General features: G+C 45.2%; 1 protein-coding gene across 1 annotated transcript; it reads left to right on the top strand.

Annotated features, from left to right (window-relative positions):
• Positions 1-25,371, top strand: kcnq1.1 (potassium voltage-gated channel, KQT-like subfamily, member 1.1). Its single transcript, XM_027013794.2, has 17 exons — positions 1-653; positions 4,297-4,387; positions 9,100-9,226; positions 9,328-9,406; positions 9,486-9,582; positions 9,680-9,820; positions 9,918-10,028; positions 10,121-10,216; positions 10,324-10,437; positions 10,551-10,692; positions 11,160-11,213; positions 11,630-11,759; positions 20,222-20,297; positions 21,513-21,607; positions 21,776-21,822; positions 21,975-22,036; positions 24,777-25,371. Exons 1-17 carry the CDS (start codon positions 274-276, stop codon positions 24,969-24,971), a joined length of 2,037 nt encoding a protein of 678 aa, XP_026869595.2. The 5' UTR covers positions 1-273; the 3' UTR covers positions 24,972-25,371.
• The last annotated feature ends 289 nt before the right edge of the window (positions 25,372-25,660 follow it).

Below are 25,660 nucleotides of genomic sequence, written 5' to 3'. Positions count from 1 at the left end.
CGCTGGTCACTTGTGATGAAGCCTACACAGACTTGACAGCAGTGCAGGTAGCATTAGGTTATAGGAGTTGAGTAAAATGTGGTAGCATTCAAGTTTAAAATGTTGACCGGAGCATTAAAATGCGTTGTTAGTCAAAATCTGGCTAATGCGAGTGTTTTAAAGGGAGCATAGCTCACTGTTGCAAGGGAATACAACCTGCCAAATGACCGCGAAGTGAAAGTTTCCTAGTAGTTTGTGCTCTCCCACTGATGAAAATCTCTCCCAGCCGGCACAATGACAGCTCCAGCTCAGAATGTGACGAACTCCTGGCATATCGCGGGGTCTTCGGCTCCTGAACGTCGGGATAAAACGCAGCCAGAACTGGAGATGTCAGAGACCAATGTCCCTCCGGCAAAGACCAGCAGTAAGAAGAACTTGTCTTTGCCTCGCAACGCAGCACCCGTGGACAGTAACAAGCGCAATGACGAATTTACCGTGCCGACAATTATTACTCAGCGCCGAACATCTCACATGTACGGTGTTGGTTACAATCACAGAATGTCCATTTACAGTAACACCCGTCCCGTCCTGACTCGAGCATATCTTCAAGGACGTGTGTATAACTTTTTGGAAAGACCATCGGGTTGGAAATGCTTTGTGTATCACTTTACAGTGTAAGTACAGCTACACAAATATATACATATCAAAATGTACATTTTCTGCAACAAAATTATGTTGCTGAGTATCTCTTTCTATATTTGTGTCGATAAAAGAAAAAAAAATAACGTCCAGTAGGTGATTAAGTCCACAACCAAAACAATAGCTCTAACTAATAAACTACCTAGCTACTGTCTGTTCAAATACAGAAACATGCAAAGCACTTCACAACCTGTTCATTAGATTAGTGTCAGCTGGCAGTTTCAATTCCTAAATGTGTAGGGCACATGGTCTCATGGTGTGAAGAGTCTTGTTTTCAGAGTCTGAAGTGAGGCTGGTTGAGGACAGCATGCGTGGAGGAATTCCCGGCGTGAAGGGACCGGCTGCTTGTCATGTTCTCTGTCTCTAGCAGGAGAGGAGGTGATAATGGCCAGCTAAACTTGGCTAGTGAGGGGGTAGAGGTGGTGTTGGTGGAGATGGTGGTGGGGATCCACTCTGCAGAGCCCGGTGGCCCCGCAAGACCCACTAACCTTGCGGTTCGCTGATGTTGGGCAGAGACGATAGGGGACCTTGTGAGGGTCGTCGTACCTGACTGCTGTGCAGAGCCATCAGAGATAATGCACCCGGGGGGGGGGGGGGGGTTGGTTTGCAGTGTTGCAAGATGACTTTTCCTTGAGTGTGGCTGGGAAAACTGGAAAGACTGTGTGTGTTGTGCTGGCGTGTGGATCGATGAATTAGGGCCTGCGTGAACCGCTCAAATATGTTATACTTCAAAACCTTTCAGTACCCCTCAAGAGTTGCGCTGCGTCGTGATCCTTTCATGAGCAGAATAAAAAAAATAGGACTTGTTAAAAAATGAAGTGAGAGGATAAGGAGAGAGAGACATGGCCATAGCATTGGCTGGTAGGGGGAAAGTTGCTGTACTGTACTGAGGGTTGAAGTGCAGTGCTTTCCCTTGTGTGAGGGAGTGTGGGGGGAGGCAGGCAAGGCTAGCCAAGAATGTGCACTTGGTTATCACTGCCCCAAAGGCACCAAAGCCAGGGCTGTATGGGGGATGAAAGGCGCTTATCATTAAAGCACGACCACAACACAGCAAACTATGTTTGTGTGTTTTGTGCATGTGTGAGACTGAGTGTGTGTGTCCTCATCACTGTGTGAGTGGATGAGTGGACATGTGTGTACGTGCCTTCCCCTGACCTATAGGTGTGCTTAAGTCTAGTTAATGCGCCCAGTACATTCTTTATTATCATCTGTATGACAATGTGCGATAAAGGACTGTCTTATATTGGCATGTGAACCAAGAGTGATTAAAGACATGTGCGATGAGTAGCTTCAAGATGATGCAGACATACCGGCCAGTGGGAAAAGGAAAGTTTGTCTATATTACAAAGTGGCACCAATACCACACCGTCATTAAACATCAAAGTTTTTTAGGTGTGCAGAATGTGGCATAAGACCTTGTCAGAAGCGAATGTAACTGTGAGGTTATTACATAGTTGCTTTTCCCTCTCTCCCACATGCCCGCAAGCTGCGACAGAAGGCTGTGAATGATCACCTCCTGCTCCAAACAAGACCTCTCAACACTTTTCTTTAACTCATTATCTTGCATAGTTAACTCTATATTTATTTGTGTCTGAATCTCTCCAACTCTAATGCACTTTTTCTTCCCCATCATTCCCATTTTCAATAAGCAGTCTGGTGTTGTTGTTTTTTTGTTTTTGTTTTTGGTTTTTTTGGTTTTTTTACTGCCATGACCGGACTTGACTAATCACCTCCTCCCTCATAAGAGCAATTTTTCTCCATTATGCTTTTTAGTTATAGCAGTATCTCATGATTGGCCTACTAGTGATAGGTGCTCTGTCATGACTTAGCTGCACAAGTTCTCCATGGAAACCATGGCTCTAATGGAGTTGGAGGCTTTTTGCAAGGTTTGACAGCCACCAATTTCTCCATAGGCTGTTTCTCTACACCTCGGGCCCCTCCCTATGTGTCAGTGCTGACAGTTGACAGCTGCCCTCTCTTTGTCATATCAGCAGCTGTGCTGCTTGCTGTCTGGTGTTTGGCTGTTTTTTCTTTCTTTATTTATTGTTGTGGCCATTGTCATCAATATGTTGTGTAAAATTCAGGATTCAGGATCTTTGCTGTCAGCTGAAAAAGGAACGTAGCAACTGGCAACCAACTTAACTGACAGTTATTTTCTAGTTAATAACAAGGCATAGTTAGAGGTTCAACAGATTTGATCAAACCATGTCAAAACATGGTCCCGAAGATTATTATATGATAATTTGGATGCAACTTGTACAATGTTTTCTAAACATTTTTTCAAGCCTTTTCTTAAGGAGTGCTTGTATTCCTCATGGATTTAGAGTCTGGAACAGTTAATCATATATGTTCTAAAAATCAGGATTTTAACATACAAAGATTGCTTTGCAGCCTAATGCAGGAAAAAAAGTGTGGGGTTTGCAGTCCGTGTCCCTGTCAGATTACTGGCATGGCGGCATTAGGTAAAACACCCTTATCTCTCAAAAAGAAAACAATTTTATCTCAAGTATTGAGGAGTTACAGTGGTGGTTGTGTTGGTCGAGCCATGCAGCAGTGCAGACGACCTTGTAGGAGAATGACACAGTGATGTGTTTAACGTCAAACCCTGGGTTTTCAAACACACCTGGACTTTACTCTCAGCCCAGCAGATAAGCTCCAAAATCATTCACTTTCACTGCTTAGAATGACAGTTTACACACGCACACACACACTTAGCAAATAATAATATAGTGTCCTTTTTGATGAGTAGTTAATGGCCCAAGAAATAATACAATTATTATTACAATTATTATTTTTACACTGATTCATATGGTACAAATAATATGTTCATGTCTCAACTATGAAGCACTTGGCTTTTAATACTTGCAGTTCGTATTAAGGTGAACGAAGGACTGAGGTTTTATTTCAGTCTGATGGCAGGTCATTTCCAGGAGGAAGTCCCTGCCCTAGACAACATCCAGCTGGCAGCGGGCTTTAATGTGCATACGTCACATACATTTGATCATGGGGATTTTTTTTAGTCCAGATACGCCATCATTTTGACTTCACCGACCTCTTCCTTATCACGAGACCATTTTTACGTGCAACTGTTTACATGTGACAGCACGGTGGTGCAGCACTGCTAACGTAGATTCGCCTCTCAGCTCGGCCGCTGCCTGTGTGGAGTGTGCCGCTTTCACTGTGCCTGCGTGGGTTGCCAGGTATTCCGGTACACGAGTACATTCCAAAGGCGTGCAGTGCATTTTAGGTCAATTGGCTTTTCCAAATTGGCCAGGTGTGTGTGCGTGCGTGTGTGCGCGCGCTCCCTGTGGTGGACTGGAGCCCGGTCCCAAGGTTGGTTCCCGCCACCCCCACCCCCTTTGGTTGCAGTTAGAATATGAATGACTGAAAACAGTTTCTATTGCACCTTTATTCCACTAGGTGGTGATGGTGAGTAACAGTAGCTCACAGGTTTTGTCAAAGCTGTGCTTGAAATGAACACTTCAGTAGTATTGGCTGTGTACATACAATTACATTTTCTGTTTGCTCTATAGAGCCTTCAACTATTTTTGAACCAAAACAAAAAATGTTTTATTATTGTGGCGATTAAATAGATTAATGTAATATATCCTTCCGCAGGTTTCTGATTGTACTATCTTGCCTGATCCTCAGTGTGCTGTCTACTATTGATCAGTATCAGGCTCTGGCCCAAGAAACACTTTTCTGGGTGGTAAGTTTCATAAATCACATTCCTGTTGTGTTTTATTACACGTTTGATAAAATCATTTTAACTTTTTATATAGTTAGATTTTACCTAATGAGTAATCTATTATTTGTGTAACCGGTCAGAGTTGCCGCAATGACGCATTTCTAACCAGCAGGTGGCGTCAGTGCCATACATGTAATACATCGGCATTGTTTTAAAGAGTAGCCCACACGGAGCAGTAATTAAAAGCGAATTATTATTCAGTAAAAGATCATCATCTCTTATGCTATTAATTACAATACATAATTATTTGAAAGGCAGGCCAGTTTTTTTCAAATATTTTGCTGTGCCAGGAAGCCTAATACTACTTTGTCCAAGTGTTTGTTTGTTTTTTAATCATTTTTGTTCCATGATCCCACCTCACATTACCTATCCATTTGTCAGACAATTGATTTCTTACTCAGCTTAATTAATGTATCAGAGAATTCAATCTGATCAATATTCTCACAACAGCCTGTTTGGTAATTAAGTTGCTTACCCCGTGAGAGACAATATCAGATGTGGGGATGATCAATAATAAACGCTAGACAGTGGCTTTACTTGTATGCCCCTGTGCCTCAGTGCCATATGTTAAGGTTAGCGGCTGTCCTTCTCACAATAACACGCCTGTTGTTTTTATATGAAGCTCCCCTTTTATCATCTGTGGGGCTGAGACAAATGGAGAGAGGAGAGACTCAATCAGACAAGGCTGGCTAAGAAAAGGGCAGAGCAAAGGGTAGAGATTATCTTGTGGTGCCTGGGTGCTAGAGGTTAGAGGTCAGCCTGGGTGCTAGCTAATGGGATTAAAGCAATGCGTTGCGTTCATGAGGGGATGCCAGGCTTTACAAGTCCATGTCGGAGGGGACACCTTAGGAGCTTGACATAGAGAAAGAGCCTGGTGGGTTAGCTAGGCCAACACTTGCCATTTAAGAGGCCCCGAGCTTAGCCAAGCCTGTAACAGGTGTTCTTGCTTCCGTGTAGGGGGAGATCCCTGTCGTCAAACGGCAGACACCCAGTTTAACGGTGCTCATTACCGAGTATAGGCCCCACATTATGGACGAGAGTGTTTTTCACAGGAAGTCGATCTGCAAGCATTGAATCCCCAGCCTCCACCCCACCACCATCAACACCACCACCACCAACACACTCTCCACCCCCAGCGCTCCAGGTTTTAATGAGGCCTGGCCCTCTGTGTTCGCCTCACAGCTGTTGGGGGGGAACAAAGGCAGAAAGCCTGCACTGTGCTGCTTGTGGCAGTAGCTCCACTCACACGGACTGCTCCATGATCAGATGGTGCAATGATCAGAAACACACATTACATATATAAATATATAAGCATGTAGAAATATGTATACATACATGTCTGGAAATTACATTTCCACTAGAATGACATTTTTACTACCTACATATTTATAGAGGTAGAACAGAGGTCCTTTATCAGCTGTGCAAGCAAAAGTATTGTACCTCTATGTCTCTCTGTAATCTCTTTCCTTATAAATAATATATTTATATATTTTTATTGGTAACGTACTGAAATCAAATGATGTAACACTTTTGCATATTTTGCAGTTGATCCTATAAATGACTGAATTAAGTTCACACATTAATTAGTATTTCATATCAGGCTTCTCCACACTTCTGTTAATTGGCAGCATTCGGGCCGTGTTAGCTACAGATGCAAACAGAGAGAGCTGCCACCAGGCTCGTGAGTCCAGCTTAGCACGTCATTGTTCTCCTGACAGGAGTGCTACTGCACGTTTGTCAGGCATAACGTCCCTCATCAACTGCGAGGTGTTCAGTGGCTCAAACGTGACGCCTTTCTAGACTCGCCACACAGAGAGTAAGCGTGGGCTCCCTCAGGAAGTCACGCAGGACGTCCCCCTGTATCTAAATCCAGCACTTACGGGCCTTTTGACACGACGCTGGGCTGCGAAGTCGCATGGGTAAATGCCTGTTTCCCCAGAGTGAGCTCAGTGGGATGCCATCGTAGCACCCTCTTATGCTAACGAGGTGTGAGGAGTCATCGACGCATTCTGTGCTCTGGTGCTCAAGCAGCAGTAGTAGTGCCACAAGGTGTTAACCGCAACACGAAGTACAGGACCTACTGCGATAACGCCTTCTGCCGATAAAACCCTTCATTTAGACACCACACAGGAAACCTTCTCTTTGTCAGTGAAAGCTTTCTCTTCGAAGACTCTCCTAAAAGGTGGCTATACTATTGTAAACCATCTAAGGATTCAATAATGATGATAAAATATTTGCTTCTTAAAACATCCATGAATAGCCGTGAGTATGGGTTGTTTTGTTTTGGCCTCTACCTGTTGTAATGTTTCACTCCGAACCAAAGAGGACTTATAGCCAGTTAGTTGACCTTGTTAGTGATTCAAGGAACAAAGAGTAACTAAACATTACCCAGGACCCTTTGCCTTTCCAAAATATGTCCTCCTATGAACAAAATGGCAATTTGTTTGCAAGCAGGGGTTGTTTATATGACTTCGGGACATTAGCCATTACGAAGTGATAGGACTTCCTAAGCACTTTTGAATATTCCACCTTACAGATGGTGTTAGAAATCATCGAAACTACTTTGACATCTTTCACCTCACTGATAAAGGTCTTCACCCAACCACTCACACCACCACCCCCCTTTGGAGGGGCATGCTTTCTTTTGTCTGAAAGAATGATGATGTGCAATAATAAAGGGCATTATCCATATTTTCCTTTATTTTTACTTTAAAGGTTGCTTTTGTGGAATGGCATGCTGGCTTTTAACATTAAAATATGTTTTAATCCTATTGTGAGTGTTTTGCAAGTTTAATATTAACATTGGTCACCATAACTGCAGGTTTGGTGTGCGCGCGCGTGTATTCTTTCCTGTAATATGCAACAAATGACCATGTGTGTTTGCTCACTTACATTTAAAATACAGCATTTAGACAGTGTGAAGTCCACTGTCTTTAAATCTAGTTCATTTTAAATACATTATGTTCGTGAAAGCATCACAGTGTGAAACATAACATGTCGGTTTCTTGCTGCATCATTACTACTGAATTTCTGCTGTGGTCACGCCAATCAGTTGGGTGGAAGTTATTTTTGTTTCATGAACACACAATGTAACCTCATAAGATAGCTGCCAGAAGGTCAGCTGGCCCTCACTCTCCTCCCTGTGTTGCCACGGTGACCCCTTCCTCTGCTCGCCGTGGTGACTGCATTCGGGCTGGATTTTGGATGGGGAAATCCTATCACCATGGTAACGAGAGAGGCCCCTGCCTCTGGGCTCCCGTTTCCTCTGTGTCCCCAGGAGCTCCTGTCGTGGCCCCGGGCACCCAGTGGCCATCCACCCAGACCATGTATGTGACAGCTGGTCAGTGTGGTCACTAGCCTAGATTTAATTAGATACCAAGCTCAGAACACTAAAAGGGAGGGCCAAAGACGGCCATGGGATAGGTATGCTTTAATCAGTTATTCTTTGATGTTTGCTTTTATCTGGGCAAGAGCAGCTCTTGTCTGGATGTAGAGTAGAAAGACGTGTGAAAACTAAATTATTCCATTCATCAATTTGCAAAAAAATATTTATTAAATGAGAAGGCATTTCGCTGATTACTATTATATGCTACTTTATCAGTCATCATCGGTATACTTTTAGAGATTCATATGTGTTGCCCTGAAAGATAGGAGGGAAAAAGTTTCCCTGAGAAATAGGGACATTTCAGGTCCAGTAGCTTGTGACTCCAGCTCAGGCAGAGCTTGTCTATCTGTGTGTCAGATCCACCTCACCTCCAATCCACTGTGTTTTACCCCTCGCCCCCCACCTAGTGCAACGGGCCAGGGCCCTTCCACTCCGTTTTACTCTGCTCCAGGGGGAGATTTGGACAAACCTTGTGCCTGTGTGCCAGGAGTCTTGTCCCCTTTCCCAGGCTGTTTGGCCCATCTCACCCCTGCTGCCTCCCCCTGCCCCACCCCCCAGCTCTGCCTGAGCCCAGCCATCCAGACTGCGTGTGGGATGGAGGACTTCTGGCTTCATAACTCATACATTGTGCGCTTCCTCGCCGCTCTCAGTGGGGCCGAGCTTGGCCGACTCTGAGCCTCTCTTTGTTAAAGGAGACGAGGGCAACTGCTGTTGTTGGCCATGACCGTGAATCAGCCTCCCTGGGTGGCTGCATGACGCCTGTCAGCTCTGCTGGCTGCATGGTGGCATAGCTCTATTAAACCCAGCCGATCCGGAGAGGTCCTTTATATTCATGATAACACTACATCTAAATCTGGGCTGATTTGTTATGTAACAGAATTCATTCAACATAATCCTTCTGAAAATGAGAGGAAAAAAGAAATAGAAAAAAAAATCTTTTAAAATCTCCTTTACATATTGGCAATGTGAAGTTAGGTGAAGAATTGTATGGGCCCTTGTCTCGAAAATCCTTTTGGAATGGTTTCAAATATGCCATTCCTCTGCAGTGCATCCACAAATTAACACTGTTTTTTTTAAACTATTTTTTTCATACAATTAAACTGCACTGTTTACTTCTGTTTGCGGCAGGAGACTGCAGTTACTGGAATTAATGGTCACACTTTAACATTATTCTGTGCAATTTAAATGAATGCCATAAATGATCCCCACAGTGGGCTACATAAAAACAGCTTTTGTGCACACCGAAGATGGAAACCTGTGTGTGTGCGTGTGTGTGTCTCCTTTCTAGGAAATAGTGCTGGTGGTGTTCTTTGGGGTGGAGTACGTGGTGCGGCTCTGGTCAGCTGGATGCCGCAGTAAATACGTGGGCTGGCTGGGGAGGCTTCGCTTTGCTAGGAAGCCCATCTCAATTATTGGTGAGACCATTTCCACTGTTCATAGAGATAACAGCTTGTGATGGGGGCACTTTTCTGCAGTGTCTTGCCACGTTTCTAGCCATTGTATCGTTCTGCCGCAGACCTAATCGTGGTGGTGGCCTCTGTCATTGTCCTGTCGGTGGGCTCGAACGGCCAGGTCTTCGCCACCTCCGCTGTCAGGTAAACGCGCGTCCAGTCTCTGTTCTCCCTGAGCCTGCTCCGGGCCTGTTCTCACGGCTGCTCCCCTGTTCTGGCCCAGAGGAATCCGCTTCCTGCAGATCCTCAGGATGCTGCACGTGGACCGGCAGGGAGGCACCTGGCGGCTGCTGGGCTCCGTGGTCTTCATCCACCGGCAGGCAAGCAATCCTCCCCGATTCCCCACCTACGATGCTCCTCGGTCGGCCTCAGGCTGTGTCTGTTGGCTCCACCCCTATAACCAATGCGTTCTTTCAGGAGCTGATCACCACACTCTATATCGGATTCTTGGGCCTCATCTTCTGCTCCTACTTTGTGTACCTGGCAGAAAAGGACGCGGTGGACAGTAGTGGGGTCACAGAGTTCGCCAGCTATGCTGATGCTCTCTGGTGGGGGGTGGTAGGTAGCTTGCATGGTCGGTGGTAGAGCATCAACTCCAAATCTGTGGTTTGTTTCGCCAAAGCCATTGCCATGTTATTTGTGTTTCATGCTCTAGGTGACAGTGACCACCATTGGTTATGGGGATAAGGTCCCTCAGACCTGGATAGGGAAGACCATCGGCTCCTGCTTCTCCGTCTTTGCCATGTCCTTCTTTGCCCTGCCCGCTGTAAGTCATGGACGCTAACTTGGGCACCAACAGCATGTGTCTTGTCCCTACCCGAAGTCCACGCCAGTGCTAAAGATGCGTGTTTCCTGCAGGGCATCCTGGGATCAGGCTTTGCCCTCAAAGTCCAGCAGAAACAGAGGCAGAAACATTTCAACAGGCAAATCCCTGCTGCTGCCTGCCTCATTCAGGTCAGGGCTCTCTAGTTCACCGACCCTTCTTTCTCTAGGCTTCCTCTGCTTTCATAGGTGTGCGCAGTTCTCTGGCAGGACTCCACCTTTCGCCTTCCCTGTTTCAGACCTCCTGGAGGTGTTTTGCCATAGACAACCCGGACTCTGTCACCTATAAGATGTTTGTGCGAAAGAGACCTGCAGTCCAGTCCATGCTACCCAGTCCAAAATCCAAGAAAACCGTAAATAACGCATTTAATGCAAGTGCTGTGATGTGGATGCATTAGGATGAATCATGGACATTTACATAAACAGTACAAGGGTGGACGTTGACATTTTTCCCATGCTTTGCCAGGTGAAGATGAGGAGAAAAATGAAGACCAGTGAGAGGGACAGCGATGCGACCTCCCCAACCATCCCCGCCATCACCTATGATTCGGTGCTGGACGAAAGTGGAGAGCCCACCCAGGACACAGTGTTTGGTATTGAACACTCAGGTAGTAACCCTGGCTCTTCCTGGACTGGCAGCTTCTGCACCTTTGCCAACCCCGCCTTCAGCTCATGCTCTCGCAGTGCCAGCTTCCTCATTTTCTGCTTCACCGGCCTCATCACCAGAATCGCTCCGTTAACAACGCTGCTGTCTTTTTGCCGCCAATCTGTTCATTTCCATTCACAGTGCAAGCGAGCGCTCCGAAACGATGCAGTGAGCCGATGGTCAAATCTACTGCCGCATGTCTCTGCTCTTAACACAGCCCTCCTGTCACCAAACACTGCCTGGGTGCATCTGGGTCTCTTTTCACATGGATTGCTTTTTTTTTAATATATACTGGAATGTCCACATACACACTTGTCCAGCCTGATGTGATAAGGCGCATGAAATCTGCGATTGGCCTGAGCTCTGTGAATAGATGTGGTACAGAGGTCAGGCCAAGCAGATAATGAATATTCCTCCCTCCCCTCGTAGAACGGCAGCGGTCCTGGACCTCTATATCTTCTCTCCACTTCTCCCCTCCTCCAGGTAACCCTATCTCAGCTCTTAGGCCTGTTCACGCCGGCTCCGAGACAGCACTTCGTACAAGGAGAGGGAAAAAAGGCTTAGTTGTGACACTTTCCTCCGTTTGTGAATCTTTGTGTTGGGAGTGCAAATGGCTATGTGACGTGTGTGCTTCTCATCTCTCTTTCTTTGTGTTGATGTATGAACAGTGTTAGCATCCTCTTAAGCCAAAAATGATTGTTCAGGCTGACAATTTTGGCTCTCTGCAGTCTTGTATTGGGATATTTATAAACATAAATTGCCCATGAGAGGTTCCTTAATGGAAGATCTGATGTATGCACTGTGCCTCTTTGTGCCCAGCAAATTTGCAGAGAGCTGCATAGCCACTTTTAAAACACTTTCAAAACAACAAGTAAAGGTGAATGTGCATGTGTTTGTAGTGAAAAGGGGCATGGGTGTTTTAGAGGTGCAGACCCCTCAGCCACTGCAGAGGAACAGCAGCTTTGCAGAAGACCTAGAAATTGAGGCAGAGAGGGATAGCCTTCTCCTACCGGTCACTCACGTGTCTCAGTGAGTATGAACACACACACACGCGCGCACACACACACAACCACACACGTGCATGCACACAAACACATCTGGTCTGTTCCACATTGCTTGTGTCCCAGAAAGAGAACTTCTCTGTCCATCAAGCATGAAAGAAACATCAACACTGAACTGAAAGGAGAAAGGGCTGGTTTGATCATTCCTAGCACTCTGTGTGGAACTGGGTTCGATATGTAGGAGTTATATCTCCAGGCTAGTATTGCCACATTAGGCTTAAAGCTTGAGCACAATAGCCTGGTTTTAGTACCAGCAGTTAATAACCAATTATCTGTACTTGGTACCTAATTAAATCTAAATGCTGGGTAAGTGCTGTCAGCAGCGTGCTAATCTTCACCATCAATTACAAAAACAATTACAGCTCCTTCACTTTCTCCCCATTCGAAATGATCCTGCCAGAACACTATCACTCCTCTTCTAAAGCAGCTGGTGGCCAAAACTGCTGGAAATGAGGCAAATTTCCGGAGCCCCTCTGGTTCCCATGGCGAGGGCCCGTGGGTGTGGCTTGCCTGTGAGCCGGCTATTAGCTGCACCTCTGCGCTCCATTAGGCGTGTAGCATGTGGAACGGGCCAGATCGCACAAGCTCGGTTTGCAGTCGGCTCTCCACCCACGGGGAGCTGCGTGCCGTTGGCCTCCTTCGGAGACAATGATGGTGGGCCAGGCTACCAGGCCGGCCTGTCCGGTGTCAGGGGCAACCAGTTTTATTGATTCAGTCATTGGTTGAGTCGTCGTAAATGAACTGCAAGAATGTCACCTCCTCTTTGCTCCACTTTGCTGTAGCTCATAGTGTACCACTAGAGGGCAGCGGAGATGTTTGTTGTTGCTCCCAGCAGTACTTTGCTGCTCATGTCTGTCTGAATCGAGGCACATTCAGACGCTACTGCATTGTTCCCTGTGCTCCAGGTGAAATAGCAAAGCAACGTTTCTGTTGCTTACTTAGAACGAGGTTCTTGTGTGATGCAACAGTATCCCATGACCTCCATTTCAGTAAACACAGGCAACATAACACTTACATAATCCTACGTGCTTGGTCTAATGGTCATGCCTATGTGCCTCATAATGAGTACTCTGTTTTGTAAGAGACGCCAGTGTCAAAAGACATTTTTGTCTGCAATGCTAAGCATCTGGTTTTGAATCAGAAGCAGTCTGGCTGAGTTTTTGTCTGCACATTCTACGTGGCTGTTGCTGTGCCGACAACAATATATAAAGTATTTCCAGAATGTCAAAACAACCATTTAGACTGGATTTATATCAGCCTGTAAGCTAATGTTACAACAGCTATGCCATATCATTATCATAAAGCTGAATTAACCAATATGACTTTTTTTTGCCGTTAGTATTTTAGTTTAAAGGAGTGGATTGGGTTTTTGTCTCCTAGGTTGAGCTCTGATTGTGTTCCACCTCTCCTTCTTCAGTGAACATATTACATATCCTCCACAAAGGCTCTCTTGTCACTGCCTTCCTCTGTTTGATCTTTGAAGTTTAATGAGCTTTCGCTCATCTCACACTGAGATGCAATGGCAACAGCTGGCTCTCTCTCTCTCCCTTTCTTTTGCCCTCCCTTTCTCTCTCTCTCTCCCTCTCTCTCTCTCTCTTCCTCTCTCTCTCTCTCTCTCTCTCTCTCTCTCTCTCTCTCTCTCTCTCTCTCTCTCTCTCTCTCTCTCTCTCTCTCTCTCTCTCTCTCTCTCTCTCTCTCTCTCTCTCTCTCTCTCTCCCTCTCTCTCTCTCTCTCCCTCTCCCTCTCTCTCTCCCTCTCTCTCTCTCTCTCTCTCACTCTCTCTCTCTCTCCCTCTCTCTCTCTCTCTCTCTTTCATTGTGGATATGAGTGCGTGTTTATTTGTTTATGTGCAGCAGAACTGGGAAGTGACTCAAAACTGCAAAAATAGCAGACGCAAACGTCATACTTCTCTCTTGCGCAATAGTCTTCCATCTCTTTCTCTCCTCTGCTCTGATCTCCTCCCTTTCTCCTCTCCTCTCTTCTCAGGGCATTTGCTCAGAACCCTTCTCCTGTGCTGACCTTTGACCTTGGCCTGTTAACTTAAGAGGAGGGAGTGGCCCAAAGCCAACCCCCCACCCCACGCCTGTGTCTGCAGCTGAAGCAGTTTGGCTGCGCTGGGGGGTGGGGAGAGAACAATACCATAGCAACATCACTTACACACGCACCCGCACACATGTGACTACAGGCAATAAGACACACTTTCATCAGTACATACCACTGGCCAGTATATCAAATTCCTCAGTATATTAGGGTTCAAAAAAGAGCTGATGTGATAAAAGATTTAGATTTGATATGGTTTAATGTGAAACCCTGTTATAATGCTAAGGGCAGTTTTTAGACTTTGAAGTGACGGTAAGTTTCCCTCACCTGATATTTATGTTGTAAAGTGCTACGCATCACTGTGCTGACCTTAAAATAAAAAGAGCTCCAGGCTGCCGGAACAGCCAAGGTGAAAGGCTATGGAATCACAGCTGAAGCAGGTGCATGGTGAATGAGTGAGCGAGCGAGCGAGTGAGTGAGGGAGTGAGTGAGCGTGTGAGTGAGTGAGTGTGTGATAGAGTGAGAGAGTAAGTGTGTGATAGAGTGAGTGAGGGAGTGAGTGTGTGATAGAATGAGTGAGTGAGAGTGTGATAGAGTGAGTGAGTGAGTGTGTGATAGAGTGAGTGGCTGCCTGCTCAGATGTGCTTCTCCTGCTTTGTGGTAGTGGGGGTGTGTGGTTTACCAAAGGCTGAAAAGATTGATTTATTCTCAGCAAACAGAGAAGGGCTTCTTGTGGCCGAGGCAGGGCCCGGTCGTCCACTCTAGCCCAGAGACAAAGGGCCATTGTCTGCTGCTCCACACACGCCAACAATAGCCTGATTGACAAGCAGCTCCACCGTACGGGGCTCCTGGACTAAGGCTGCAATGGTAGCTTTGTTAGAAACGCTCTTATCATAAGAAACAATCACCTCTGGCTCTGGTGAGACTTGTGGTGTTCAGAAATTTCACCATGTTGTAAAACAGTGTTCATGGATTTTTAAAAATTCTTTAATTGTTTATTTATTCGTTTGTTTTTTAACAATAATGCAGTGTGTGGCTGACATTGTTACAAAATCCACATTACTGTCCATATCATTAAGAAATGCATTTTATAGTGCTAGACTTACAACATTATAAAAATATTACCATTGTGTGCCTTTCATGGCATTTATCATATAAAAAGGATGAAGAAACTGTTGAAGAATGATAATGAAGAATAGCAATGTATTATTGCTACTGCTGAGATTTACAGTAAATGTTACAGAAAAGGCATGCATACTCTAGAGGTACCCATTAGAACTGACTCAATATACTTTCTAGGTTTGTGTGTGTGCTTTTGATTGCATGCATGCATGTAAGTGTGTATGTATGTATGTGTGTGTGTGTGTGTGTGTGTGTGTGTGTGTGTGTGTGTGTGTGTGTGTGTGTAGGAGTGTGTTAGGCATGCTGAATAGGACAGGATCGTTGGCTCACTAATGCCTCTTCAGCGCGGCTTGCCAGCACAAGCCTCTTTATCTGGGCTGTCACGGCCTTCCTTTCTTCCCTCTTTAACAGTAATTGCGTTTCGTTACAGTGTGTCAGAGCTAACAAGGGACATGGAGTGAGAGTCAGCTGAGGGGAGAGAGGCAGAGGAAGGGAGACTGAGACACAGATAGGGATGGAGGGAGAGAAAAGGGTGGGAGAGAGATTGAGACAGAGTGGGAAGACGAGAGAGGGAGAGAAAGAAACTTGGACTAGAAGAAAGTTGGAGGGAGACAGAAAAGGGAAAGAGGGAAAGAAAATAAATTGATGAAGAGAATGAATAGAAAGAAAGCAAGAGAAAAAGAAGAAAGAAAATATAAAGAGAAAGAAGGAGCTAGGAGGAATCACCCTGTACTATCGGGACAGTAAAGCACCCTAGACTGTCGCAAAAAACCTTTCAGCCTGCCAAAAATTGCAAAAGTCCATACGTGCCCAGCTCAGTAATGGTGCTGTAATCATGGTTGACCTAAAGGTGTCTGTTCTGCTTATTTGCCATGTTGGCTCCTGTTAGTGTCAGCACACATTGAGACCCTGCCTATAACAGGCATGTATGACAACGAGTGTGGACATGCTGGGACAGGTCGCGCTCTGCCACCCCCTCACCCCCTCGCGCAGGAGGATGCAGGGAAGCAGGTCTGGCACTGTGAGCCATTTGGTCACGCCATAAGCCAGAGAGGCCTGCCTGTCACGGATGTCTTCTCCGCACTAGGACGCAGCCTTAACCGGGATATTTAATACTCTGTGTGCTAGCCCGGCCCTTTGATGCGCAGGATGAAAGAGACCTTTTCACAGCTGAGGCCATGGGGACCGATGTGTGTGTGTGTGTGTGTGTGTGTGTGTGTGTGTGTGTGTGTGTGTGTGTAAAAGTTTGTATGTGTATGCGTGAGTGTGTTCGTGTGCATGTCCATGTCTATGTGACGTCCCAAGGCCTGCGACGGCTTGAGCGCCTGACGATGCGCTGCTTTCCAGCTCCTGCTCAGCGGTTATCAGCCGAGCACTTACCGCTCTGTGACTGCCCGAGCGCTCACGGAAGAGCTGGCAGCGAGGCATCCACGCCGAGCTGAGAGGGGAGGCGTCGCCGTCGGGAGCTGCCGCGCTGGACCGCTCAGCCAGCCGTCTCCCCTCCCACTGCAGCTAATCAGTGTGTTGTTCCCCCCCTGCGGCAGGGGGCTATTCTTAGAGCTGCCGCCTGAGCCCCTCCAGCATTTTAGTGCCCCAATGCTGCACTCATGGAGCCCACGGCACAACACAGCCAAACAAAGGGGCTTCAACTTTTGACTCTGGGGAGACGGGGACAAGAGGGCACTCCGACTCAGCTGGGGGTGGGGCTGTGTGTGTGTGTGTGTGTGTGTGTGTGTGTGTGTGTGTGTGTGTGTGTGTGTGTGTGTGTGTGTGTGTGTGTGTGTGTGTGTGGGAGAGGGGCTGTTGTAACAGACCCGTGGCTGTTATGTGTCACGTGATAGGGACACAAAGCGTTTCTGGACAGTTTTATTAGACATTGGCTTAGTCATGGGGATTTTTGGCTCAGGGCGGGCAGCGTGTATTTTAAATTTCAGAACGATGATGTAAGTACTGAGGGGGTCTGTCATTACCACTGCACAGTGACGACTGTGTTTGTATTTTGCATGTATTTGAAAGTGGATGAAGGAGGGATCTCTGTGTGTAGCTTCAGGTACACACTGTGAAACACATTCATTCACATTCCTGTGTCATCTGACACACCTCTTCATCATTTTATTGCCACACAGCTGTGTGTTTGTACATTTTTGTGTGTTTTGAAGTCCTTGTGTTTGTTTGTGTATTAGTGCATATGTGTCTGTGTGTGTGTGTGTGTGTGTGTGTGTGTGTGTGTGTGTGTGTGTGTGTGTGTGTGTGTGTGCTTTTTGAGCTCTGTTTCAGGCTTAATGTTTCTCTGTCTTGATGATAAGATTAGAGAGAAACTACAGCAATGGATTGTTTTCCTTCCTGTTTATCTACTTTAGATTACAGTCAGATAAGCTCCACTCCAGTGGGGAAATGGTCAGATGAACAACACTTTCAAAAATTATTTTGTACTCTCTGAAGAACAAAAAAAAAAAAAAAAAAAGAAATATTATCATTAAGTACTTAGAGTCTGTGTCTCTGAGGGTCAGGTGAATTTCATGGACGTCATTCCAACGTTCTCATGTGCCTGGCAGAGCATTCTCCTGTCTTTACACACCACTAGTTGGCTTTTCAAGCCCAATCTGAGCCCACTGCTAACTGGGCAGGGCCCTGTTTTTGTTGAACACACCCTGCCAGACCGAGCTCGGAGCGGCTGGCCTGAGGAGGTGGGCTCATCTGAGTGGGGTGTTGATAGCGGTAATGCTGTGACTATTTCCTGTCCCACGCTGCACCACTTTGATCTTCACTTGGTGCACTTGCACCCGTCATTGTCTCAAACACAACATCCGTTCATTTCCACATGGACAGACACGCACATTGTGGCCCATTGCAACTCTGGTCATTGGTCAAACACTGGCCCATCAGACGCAAATCTCGATCTTGCACGGCCATTGCATCACATATGTTTTTCTCCTCTTGGCTTCTTAGGTGAATTTACTTTGCCCCTGATGCCCTTGGATTGTTTATTAGAACTGTGGATCCAGTTTTCTGTAAGTCTGCATCGTGACTGTATCTGTGTTGAAAAGCACTTTTGGTTAGCTAGATGCTATTACCATCTGGCTGGAGTTATGCCAGAAGATGCCAGTCATAACTCTAGATGCCTTCTGTTATGTTCTTATGTTGTACATTTGAATCCTGTACATCATGTGTGTCAGTTGTTGTTTTTTATTCCACAGAAGTTGCAACCCCCTTTTTTTAAAAAGTGTATATTCTGCTCTTTTTACATCTGGTTGCTATCAGTCAATGTTAAAGGCGACTGGGAATACAGGAGATACTGTGGTTACCAACTGCAGGGAGAATTCTTTCTCTCTCTCATTACTGGACACTCATCCTGTGTTGGTCTCTCTCTTCCTCTCTCTCTGCGTGTTTCTCTCTTTCCGTCTTTCCCTTGGCCTGTCTGTCTCTCCCTCTGTTGGTCCCAGGGGAACCATTTCTCCCCTTTGCCTAAGTTCTTGCCAGTGTTTGCCATTAGCCCGGCTTTGTGCCAATACCAGAGGCAGATGGTGACCCTGCTGAGGTCATGAGACCAGCGTTGCTATGCTGGTAACCAGGGCGGGGGAGAGGAAGTGGCGCTGTCTCCTGGACAGATGGGTTGGTTCCCATGTTCCATCAACCCCCTCTCTCTCTTCCTCTCCCTCTATCCAGCTATCTCTCTCGCTCTTTCTCCATTTCATTCTCTCTTTCTCTCTATGCCAGTCTGTCTCTCTCTCTTCTCTTTCTCACTCTCACATACACATACACACTCTTCACTGTCTACTGGCTTGAATGACAAGCTGAGGTCCGATCTTGTGCCTGTCACTGGTGGTTGAACCTCAGACGGACTCTTCAAAGCGCTTCAGCCGTCATAAGGTTTTCAGTGTCAGAACCGTAACCCCAACAGTGATGACAGGGTTTGTATTGTCTTCATGTTAGCTGGGTCACTGTCATTCAACGTCTTTATGTAGTCAACCTGAAGACTCAATAGCCAAATGACAGTTCCTTCAGCTATGTAATGTATGTCGTATACTCCAGCGAAATGCAGAACATTTGGGCTATTGAATAATTGTGCTTCCTTTAAGGTAAGTTTGTTATTCAGCCATATCAACAAGGACTTCTTTATGTTATCCACTTCAAGCTTGTATCATAATGGAATCAGTTTGCTTATTGGAGTTGTTTAGCATTTTACGTGTATCTCATTTGACCATGTTTATTTCTCTATTCCCCCTTTGCTTTTATTGCAAATCCAAATTAATAATAAAGCCATTTTCCTTAATAAGCACACCATGAGAGTTAGCTCCAGCCTAAGGAATATTACAACTTAGCACTGGCCAGATGCCCAGAGGGTTGCAGGTTCAAGTCCTGAATGGTGACCCATATAGCAGCAGTTTCCTGGAGCTTGACATGTGTGTTGTAGTCTCTTCCCCTGTGCTTGCCCTGCCAGAGAAGAAGCAGACTCCCTTAGGCAGCCTTGTTCACTAAGTCACTAAGGCCCTGCCTGTCTAATGCTAATGCCTTTCTTTGGAGGGCTCTTGTAACTGACTTGGCCTGACACACACCAGATGCAAATGTAAGTATGGCAGTGCGGCACACACACACGCCACATGTAGGCCAGCACTCACGAATCAGCACATGGCCGGGCCCGTTCCCAAAGATAAAAGGCAAAATGCTAATTTTCCATCATTGCAAAAGATAACCTTCATAGGTTATCTGCAGAGAGGAAATCAAACAGGCAAATGCACATGCACGTGCGCACGCTCACACACACACACACACGCACACGTATGAGTTTCCTTAGTTGAGGGCCTCGCATTTCTCTCAAGCTTCCCTGACTGCTTGTGACCCCTGGCCATCAGCATTAGAGCCATCTGTAAGGAGTGCTTCGAGACTCACCTGAGGGCCTTTCCCGACACAGATAAGATTGTTTTGCAAATGGCGTGGCGTGGCTCAGAGCAGGAGCACGGTCAGTGTCCTGAAACCCATTGATTTCATGATGCCACCGGTGGCATTTTACAGTCTTATTGTCTTCTTCATCTATACTGGAAGCCATAAAGGACTCGGACGTGCGTTTAGTGTGGCGTGATTGCAAACACACCCTGCAGCTGCTGAGCAAGCATTTCTGTTTCTATTCTGTCTTTCCCAATGTATTCTAAGATAAACTGTGTTGAGCATCTGGTTTAAAATGGCTTTCTTGTGTCTCACTTATGTCATTCTTGCTTTCTTTTGTTTGTCCCCATGGAAACCTCTATGCCACGCCCTTGGACACTGCAGGCTGCGCGAGTCCCACCGAGCAGCCATCCGGGTGATCCAGAGAATGCGGTACTTTGTGGCCAAAAAAAGGTTCCAGGTAAGACCTTTTGACCTTTTGACGTCCCACCTTTTCTGAAACCTGCAATTACCACAACCTCACAATTGCTACTGTATAGGGCCTTCTGAAGTGAGCTGTTTTTTGTTTTTGTTTTTTTATTGTGGAATTTTGGAAAGGCAGTGTTAGGAGCAGATTGCTTATCACTTTAATATGAGCAATTACCTACTGCAATTAGGTCTTCACGAGGAGCTTAATGTCTCTCGGTGCCTATCACAGGGTTGAACTCAAGCTGAACATAGTGAGAATTGGGCTTCTGCCCAAGCTCTTTGGTTTGGCTGGCACAGTCAACACAACGCAGTGTGTCAGTCCTGGCTACATACACATCCAATGACCCACACACCTACACAAACACACATACACACACACACACACATAATGCACACACACACACATCTCTGTTGAAGTCAAGAGTACCCTCACATAGCCCCCCACCCCCCACCCCCCTTGCGTCAGACACTTGACACTGGTCACTGTCGTCTGCTGTGCTTTCTCTCTTTGTCCTTCCTCTCACTGTGTCCTTTCATTTGCCTTCACTCACCACACTTATGCGTCCCTCCCCCCTCCCCCATCCTCCTCTCACACACTCCTGTGACGCCAAACACACAATCATAGCTGTGCGGCAAATGCCGGCATTGCGTTGTCTGAGCTCATGCTGGTATTTGCTCTCCTTTGAGCAGATTTACTCTCCTCTGAATCGTCCAAATTGGTTTCGCCCCACCACAGAGGTGTGAATGTTTGCCCTTTTTTTGGGGGGTGGAGGGGGGTGTTGTTTAAGCGACCGAAGGCCTATAACAAACATTCTCCACATGTTACTCTGGGACTGCAAATAAAATTCAAACAGCTACGGGTGTCAGAGCACAGGCCTAATCAGGTCCAACAGCAAAGAAACAGTGTGTTTGATCAATGTGAATGTTTGGTGCTGACTGGTGTGGTTTCCTACCATAGGAGCCTTTGATCTCGGGGCTGGATGAATGTTGAGTGATGAAAGTTCACGAATGTTTCACGAGATTTAATTGCCCACACCTCTCTTATCCAACCACTCATGTGCCTCAGTGAATTAACAATTAACTCCCAGCGGTGCGAAGCATTTCTGCATTGCCCCGTCAGGTTGCTTCTGTCACTCGCTAAGCCTGCGCCGCGAGGTAAGGAGGGGCGAGTAGATGCGGAGCGCTAACTGTGCTTGCGTGCTTGCAGCAAGCCCGCAAGCCATACGACGTGAGGGACGTGATTGAGCAGTACTCCCAAGGCCATCTCAACCTCATGGTGCGCATCAAGGAACTGCAGAGGAGGTGGGGCACCGAGGAAGCTTAGCTATGTGGGAATTAATGTTTCCTATAGCTCTGCTGGTTTTGTGGCTTTAAAAACAGAAGACAGTCCCTGTTCTCCCAATTCTTGTACACCAGCCCCTTGTGGGATTTCTGGGGAATGTATGATCACTCTTTCTCTGACTTCCCTAGACTGGATCAGTCCTTGGGAAAAATTTCCTTGTTCCAGACAAGTTCAGGTATGGCTGGCAAAGTCTAACTTATGCTGTCCCTCATCTTTTTCAAATAAAAACAACAACCGATTAAGTTTTGTAAGATACTTTCCATAATGGCATCTTTCAGTGTCTGTTTCTTGTTTGCCATTAATTTGGTGCGGTTTTGTTTTCTGCAGAAAGAGCTAAAGACAAAGGAATGAATACAATTGGCTCCAGACTCAACAGAATGGAGGAGAAGGTAAGACCTTGAATTTTTCTGTTCAGATTAGAGATCAGATAAACTTAGCAGGAATGAGATGTAGCACATTGTTGTTAAACTTATATGAGGACCTCACAGTTTCAGATCCTTAAAATACCTCAGCTGTCTCCCCATAAAAATGCCTCTAGACAGCACTTCACATTCCTCAGATGTTACTGATGAATCAGTAGAATTGTTAATTCACTAACCCATAAGGAAAAACTCATTCCCACATCTACGAAGTATGACCAAGCCTTCCAAATACTCAGGTTTGTTATTAAAAGCTATAGATACTGATTACTCTTTGAGTGTGGGATTCAATCAACACACTCAAACATGGGGCCATATTAAACTCTCCCATCATTCAAATGCCACTTTTATCTTTTTTTGAGTATTTTTCTGAGTGATGTCTACTGATAAGGGTCTTTAGTGTCTGAAGGGAACTTTTGTGTGTGTATGTGTCTGTGTGAATGTTGGCGCGCGCGTGCGCACGTGTGTGTGTGTGTGTGTGTGTGTGTTTGTGTGTAATGAGTAGCCTCTTAGTCTGACTGACAGACATGGACTCAGGAGCTTTACAAGCACTCACTCTGCTCCTGTTCACGTGCCACACTGGCCCTAAATCCCTTTACAAACACTTTTCATCCCAGACATGAACTCAGGGGAACACACACACACACACACTTACTGACATACATCTCCCTCTCTCCCTCCCTCTGTCCCTCCTCTTCCGTTCCTAACATCTCTCACCCGCCCTCTCTCTTACCACACCTCTCTCCTCTCTCTCTCTGTCTCTCTCTGACACACACACTCACTTTCACTCTTTCTCTCTCACTCTTTCACATATCTTATATATATCTTTAGTCATGTAGGTATCACTGTATCTGTCTCTTGGTCCAGCCAATCAAAAAAAAGTTTCCTTATTGTATATAAAAAGACATCTGTGATATTCTGTCAAAAACCAAGATATTCTGTCAAAAGCTATGTTTTAAATAGAAGAATGTAAGAATTTTCTTCAACCATTTATGACTAGGTTTTTTATAGCTAGCATAGTTTTAGCTAAAACAACACCTGCAGTGTCATTAGGTTGGCAATGTTTTACCCTAACATGGTAATTTATTGTCTTTTAATGTCACGAAAGTTGCAAAACGTCTGATAGCCACACAAAAAGGACTTTCTTCTTTCACTAGAATGGGACTATTTGTTTGTACTACTTTTCTGTCTCTGCTTTGACTGGTGGAGCATGTTTAGTTGCCAGGGAAACTGTGATGACAGCATCCAGTGATGACAGGATGCCCTGCCCCATGAACCGTCGCTCTTCTTCCCATAATTCACTGGTAAACAGGAAGCAGACAGTGTCTGACATAAACAGGAACAAATAGCTGAATTTTTTTTTTGTCAAACAGCCGCCTGAAGCATTTGGCTGACATACTCGCTGTATTCTTTCATGCCACCCACTGTGACAGCCGCCACTCCATATGTGGGAATTTATGTTAGAGAATATATTACACTACATAACTGACACAGATTTTTAAAAAGTAAATAAGATAATTTAAGATCATTTGTAAAATAAAAAAAGCTTTAACTCACTATAAAGAAATAATTTATTTGACATTCTAGTCAGTATGTTTAATGAATTTAAGTTTAACATGGTTGACTACATGAGCCCTTATGAAGAGACATAATTATGATTTAGGGTGGCAGACTTAAAGCATGTCAGGTATCGACACTAAGTGGTCTCAGCTGTACCCGGTCATGGCAGACAGCTCTGAGTCCCATTCCCAATCACTTGGGCTGCTTCATGTCTCTATGTGGTCAGGGAGTGTATATTTGTATATGTATGACTGCGTGGGAGAGCTTGCATATGTTTACATGTCTGGTCTCATGCCATGTGCTGCATGGCCGTGTGTGTTCGCAAACGTGTTTGTGAGTGTGTGCCTTAATGCTATCATGGTATAAACGTTGCTGTTGGTCAGAGACACTCGTCTGATGAGTTGTAATGGGGTGTAGACAGACATGGCTCCAAAGACCACTTAATGTGGAGTGACCCTCAACCCCACAGCAGTATATGTCCAAATGCCTCCAAACAGATATTATAAACGTATGGCTGTTTTGTGTCTGGAGTGAACAGATTAATACAGAACAAAAAGATAATCTTAGCATGTACTTCATCCACAGTTTCCTAAACAAGATAGTACCTAAGCTTTTGCAAGGGAATTTTAAAGGAAAGTATGTTGTGGTAAACCTTAAAAATATTTAAAGGTCTTGACGTATTGCGCTGTAAATTCCTAAGAGAATTAACAGTCTGGTTTCCTTCAACTTTGGTATGATATGAGCTTGGAATGTCAACAGAATAGTTGCTCAATGGAAGTTCTGAGATAGGTAACAAAAATAGCCAGTTATAATACCACAAATGGCATTGTCATTCACTTTCTGTTCTGCAGTTATGGCACACACAGTTCTGATCAAAAATATATTAATTAATATTAATTAATATTAACTAATTACCCAAGAGCACAGCTGCTTTTGATGGGACATGGTTTCTTAAAAGCCTTATTTTCATTGCTTCAATTCAGTTTTCCCAACTTCTGCATCATTTTACCATGTGTCATCCAAAAAAGGTGTACTTCTGTAGAGCAACCTGATGCTCTAAGCAGTACTGTTGTTGTGGCATTTCCAGCTATGGCATTATGGGATGCTCTGTGAAGATATGCACTCAGGCTGCACCTTGTCCTTCACTCAGATCACGCACATGGACAGGAGTCTCACTCACATCGCAGAATCCCTGAACCACCTACTGCTGCGGGAGAGTGAGGGGGGCGAGGCAGGGGCAGGCCGGAGAGGCAGCGGCCACACACTCGTCCGCGACCTCAGCCTCCCCACCTACGAGCAGCTGTCGACCCCGACCTGTGCGTCTGCGCTTGAGGAGAGCTCATGAACTCGTGCTACCTCTAAAAACATATTTTACAGAGCATTCAGAGTAGCTTTAAATTTTAGGATGTTTTTGTAAAATACTTGGTTTTAGAAATTAGCTCCCATTGACTTCAACAGGGCACAATTCCAATGCATAATTTTACATCATCTGTAACTCTACCCTGAATGCTTCATGAAACATATTTTTTGAGGTATTCCTCAAAAATTCCTATTACATGTAATGCTTAGTGAGTTGGACCAATCACAATGCTTTGGAAAGTGAGTTTGTTGGAGAATTATTTATGAGTAAATTTTCTGTAAGCACAAAGTATGACATATTGAATTATAGATTATGGGTAATATATTTGCTGCTTGGTGGGGGAGGGGGGATATGTGGAGATTAATTTTTAATGCTTTCCTTTCATCACTGAAAGTTCCTGATGGCACCATCTCTCTACTGATTATTAATAGATAAATCTGTTTCTGGGGGAAAAACAGACCATGGTATAGAAGTGATTATTTAAATGAATGATAATTTACAAACTATATACAGCTAAAGTATGTCTAATTCTAGTTTAATCTAGTTTAATTCAGTTATATAAGAATAATTTTTTTGATCTGTACACTTTAAATCAAGTTTATTTATTACTACATGTATACATTTATATACAAATGTGTGTGTATGTGTGTGTATGTGTGTATATATATATATAT

Source organism: Electrophorus electricus, chromosome 21 (assembly GCF_013358815.1).
Source record: "Electrophorus electricus isolate fEleEle1 chromosome 21, fEleEle1.pri, whole genome shotgun sequence".
Taxonomy (NCBI): domain Eukaryota; kingdom Metazoa; phylum Chordata; class Actinopteri; order Gymnotiformes; family Gymnotidae; genus Electrophorus; species Electrophorus electricus.
Note: the sequence above shows the minus strand (reverse complement) of the source record. Positions and strands in the feature narration are given on the sequence as shown.

Bases quoted from the DNA above. Each gene is read 5' to 3' on its own strand.
- kcnq1.1 (XM_027013794.2), top strand. From the start codon at position 274: ATGACAGCTCCAGCTCAGAATGTGACGAACTCCTGGCATATCGCGGGG. The intron at 9,227-9,327 runs GTGAGACCATTT...GTTCTGCCGCAG, and splicing joins GAAGCCCATCTCAATTATTG to ACCTAATCGTGGTGGTGGCC. The intron at 10,693-11,159 runs GTAGTAACCCTG...CTCCCCTCGTAG, and splicing joins GTTTGGTATTGAACACTCAG to AACGGCAGCGGTCCTGGACC.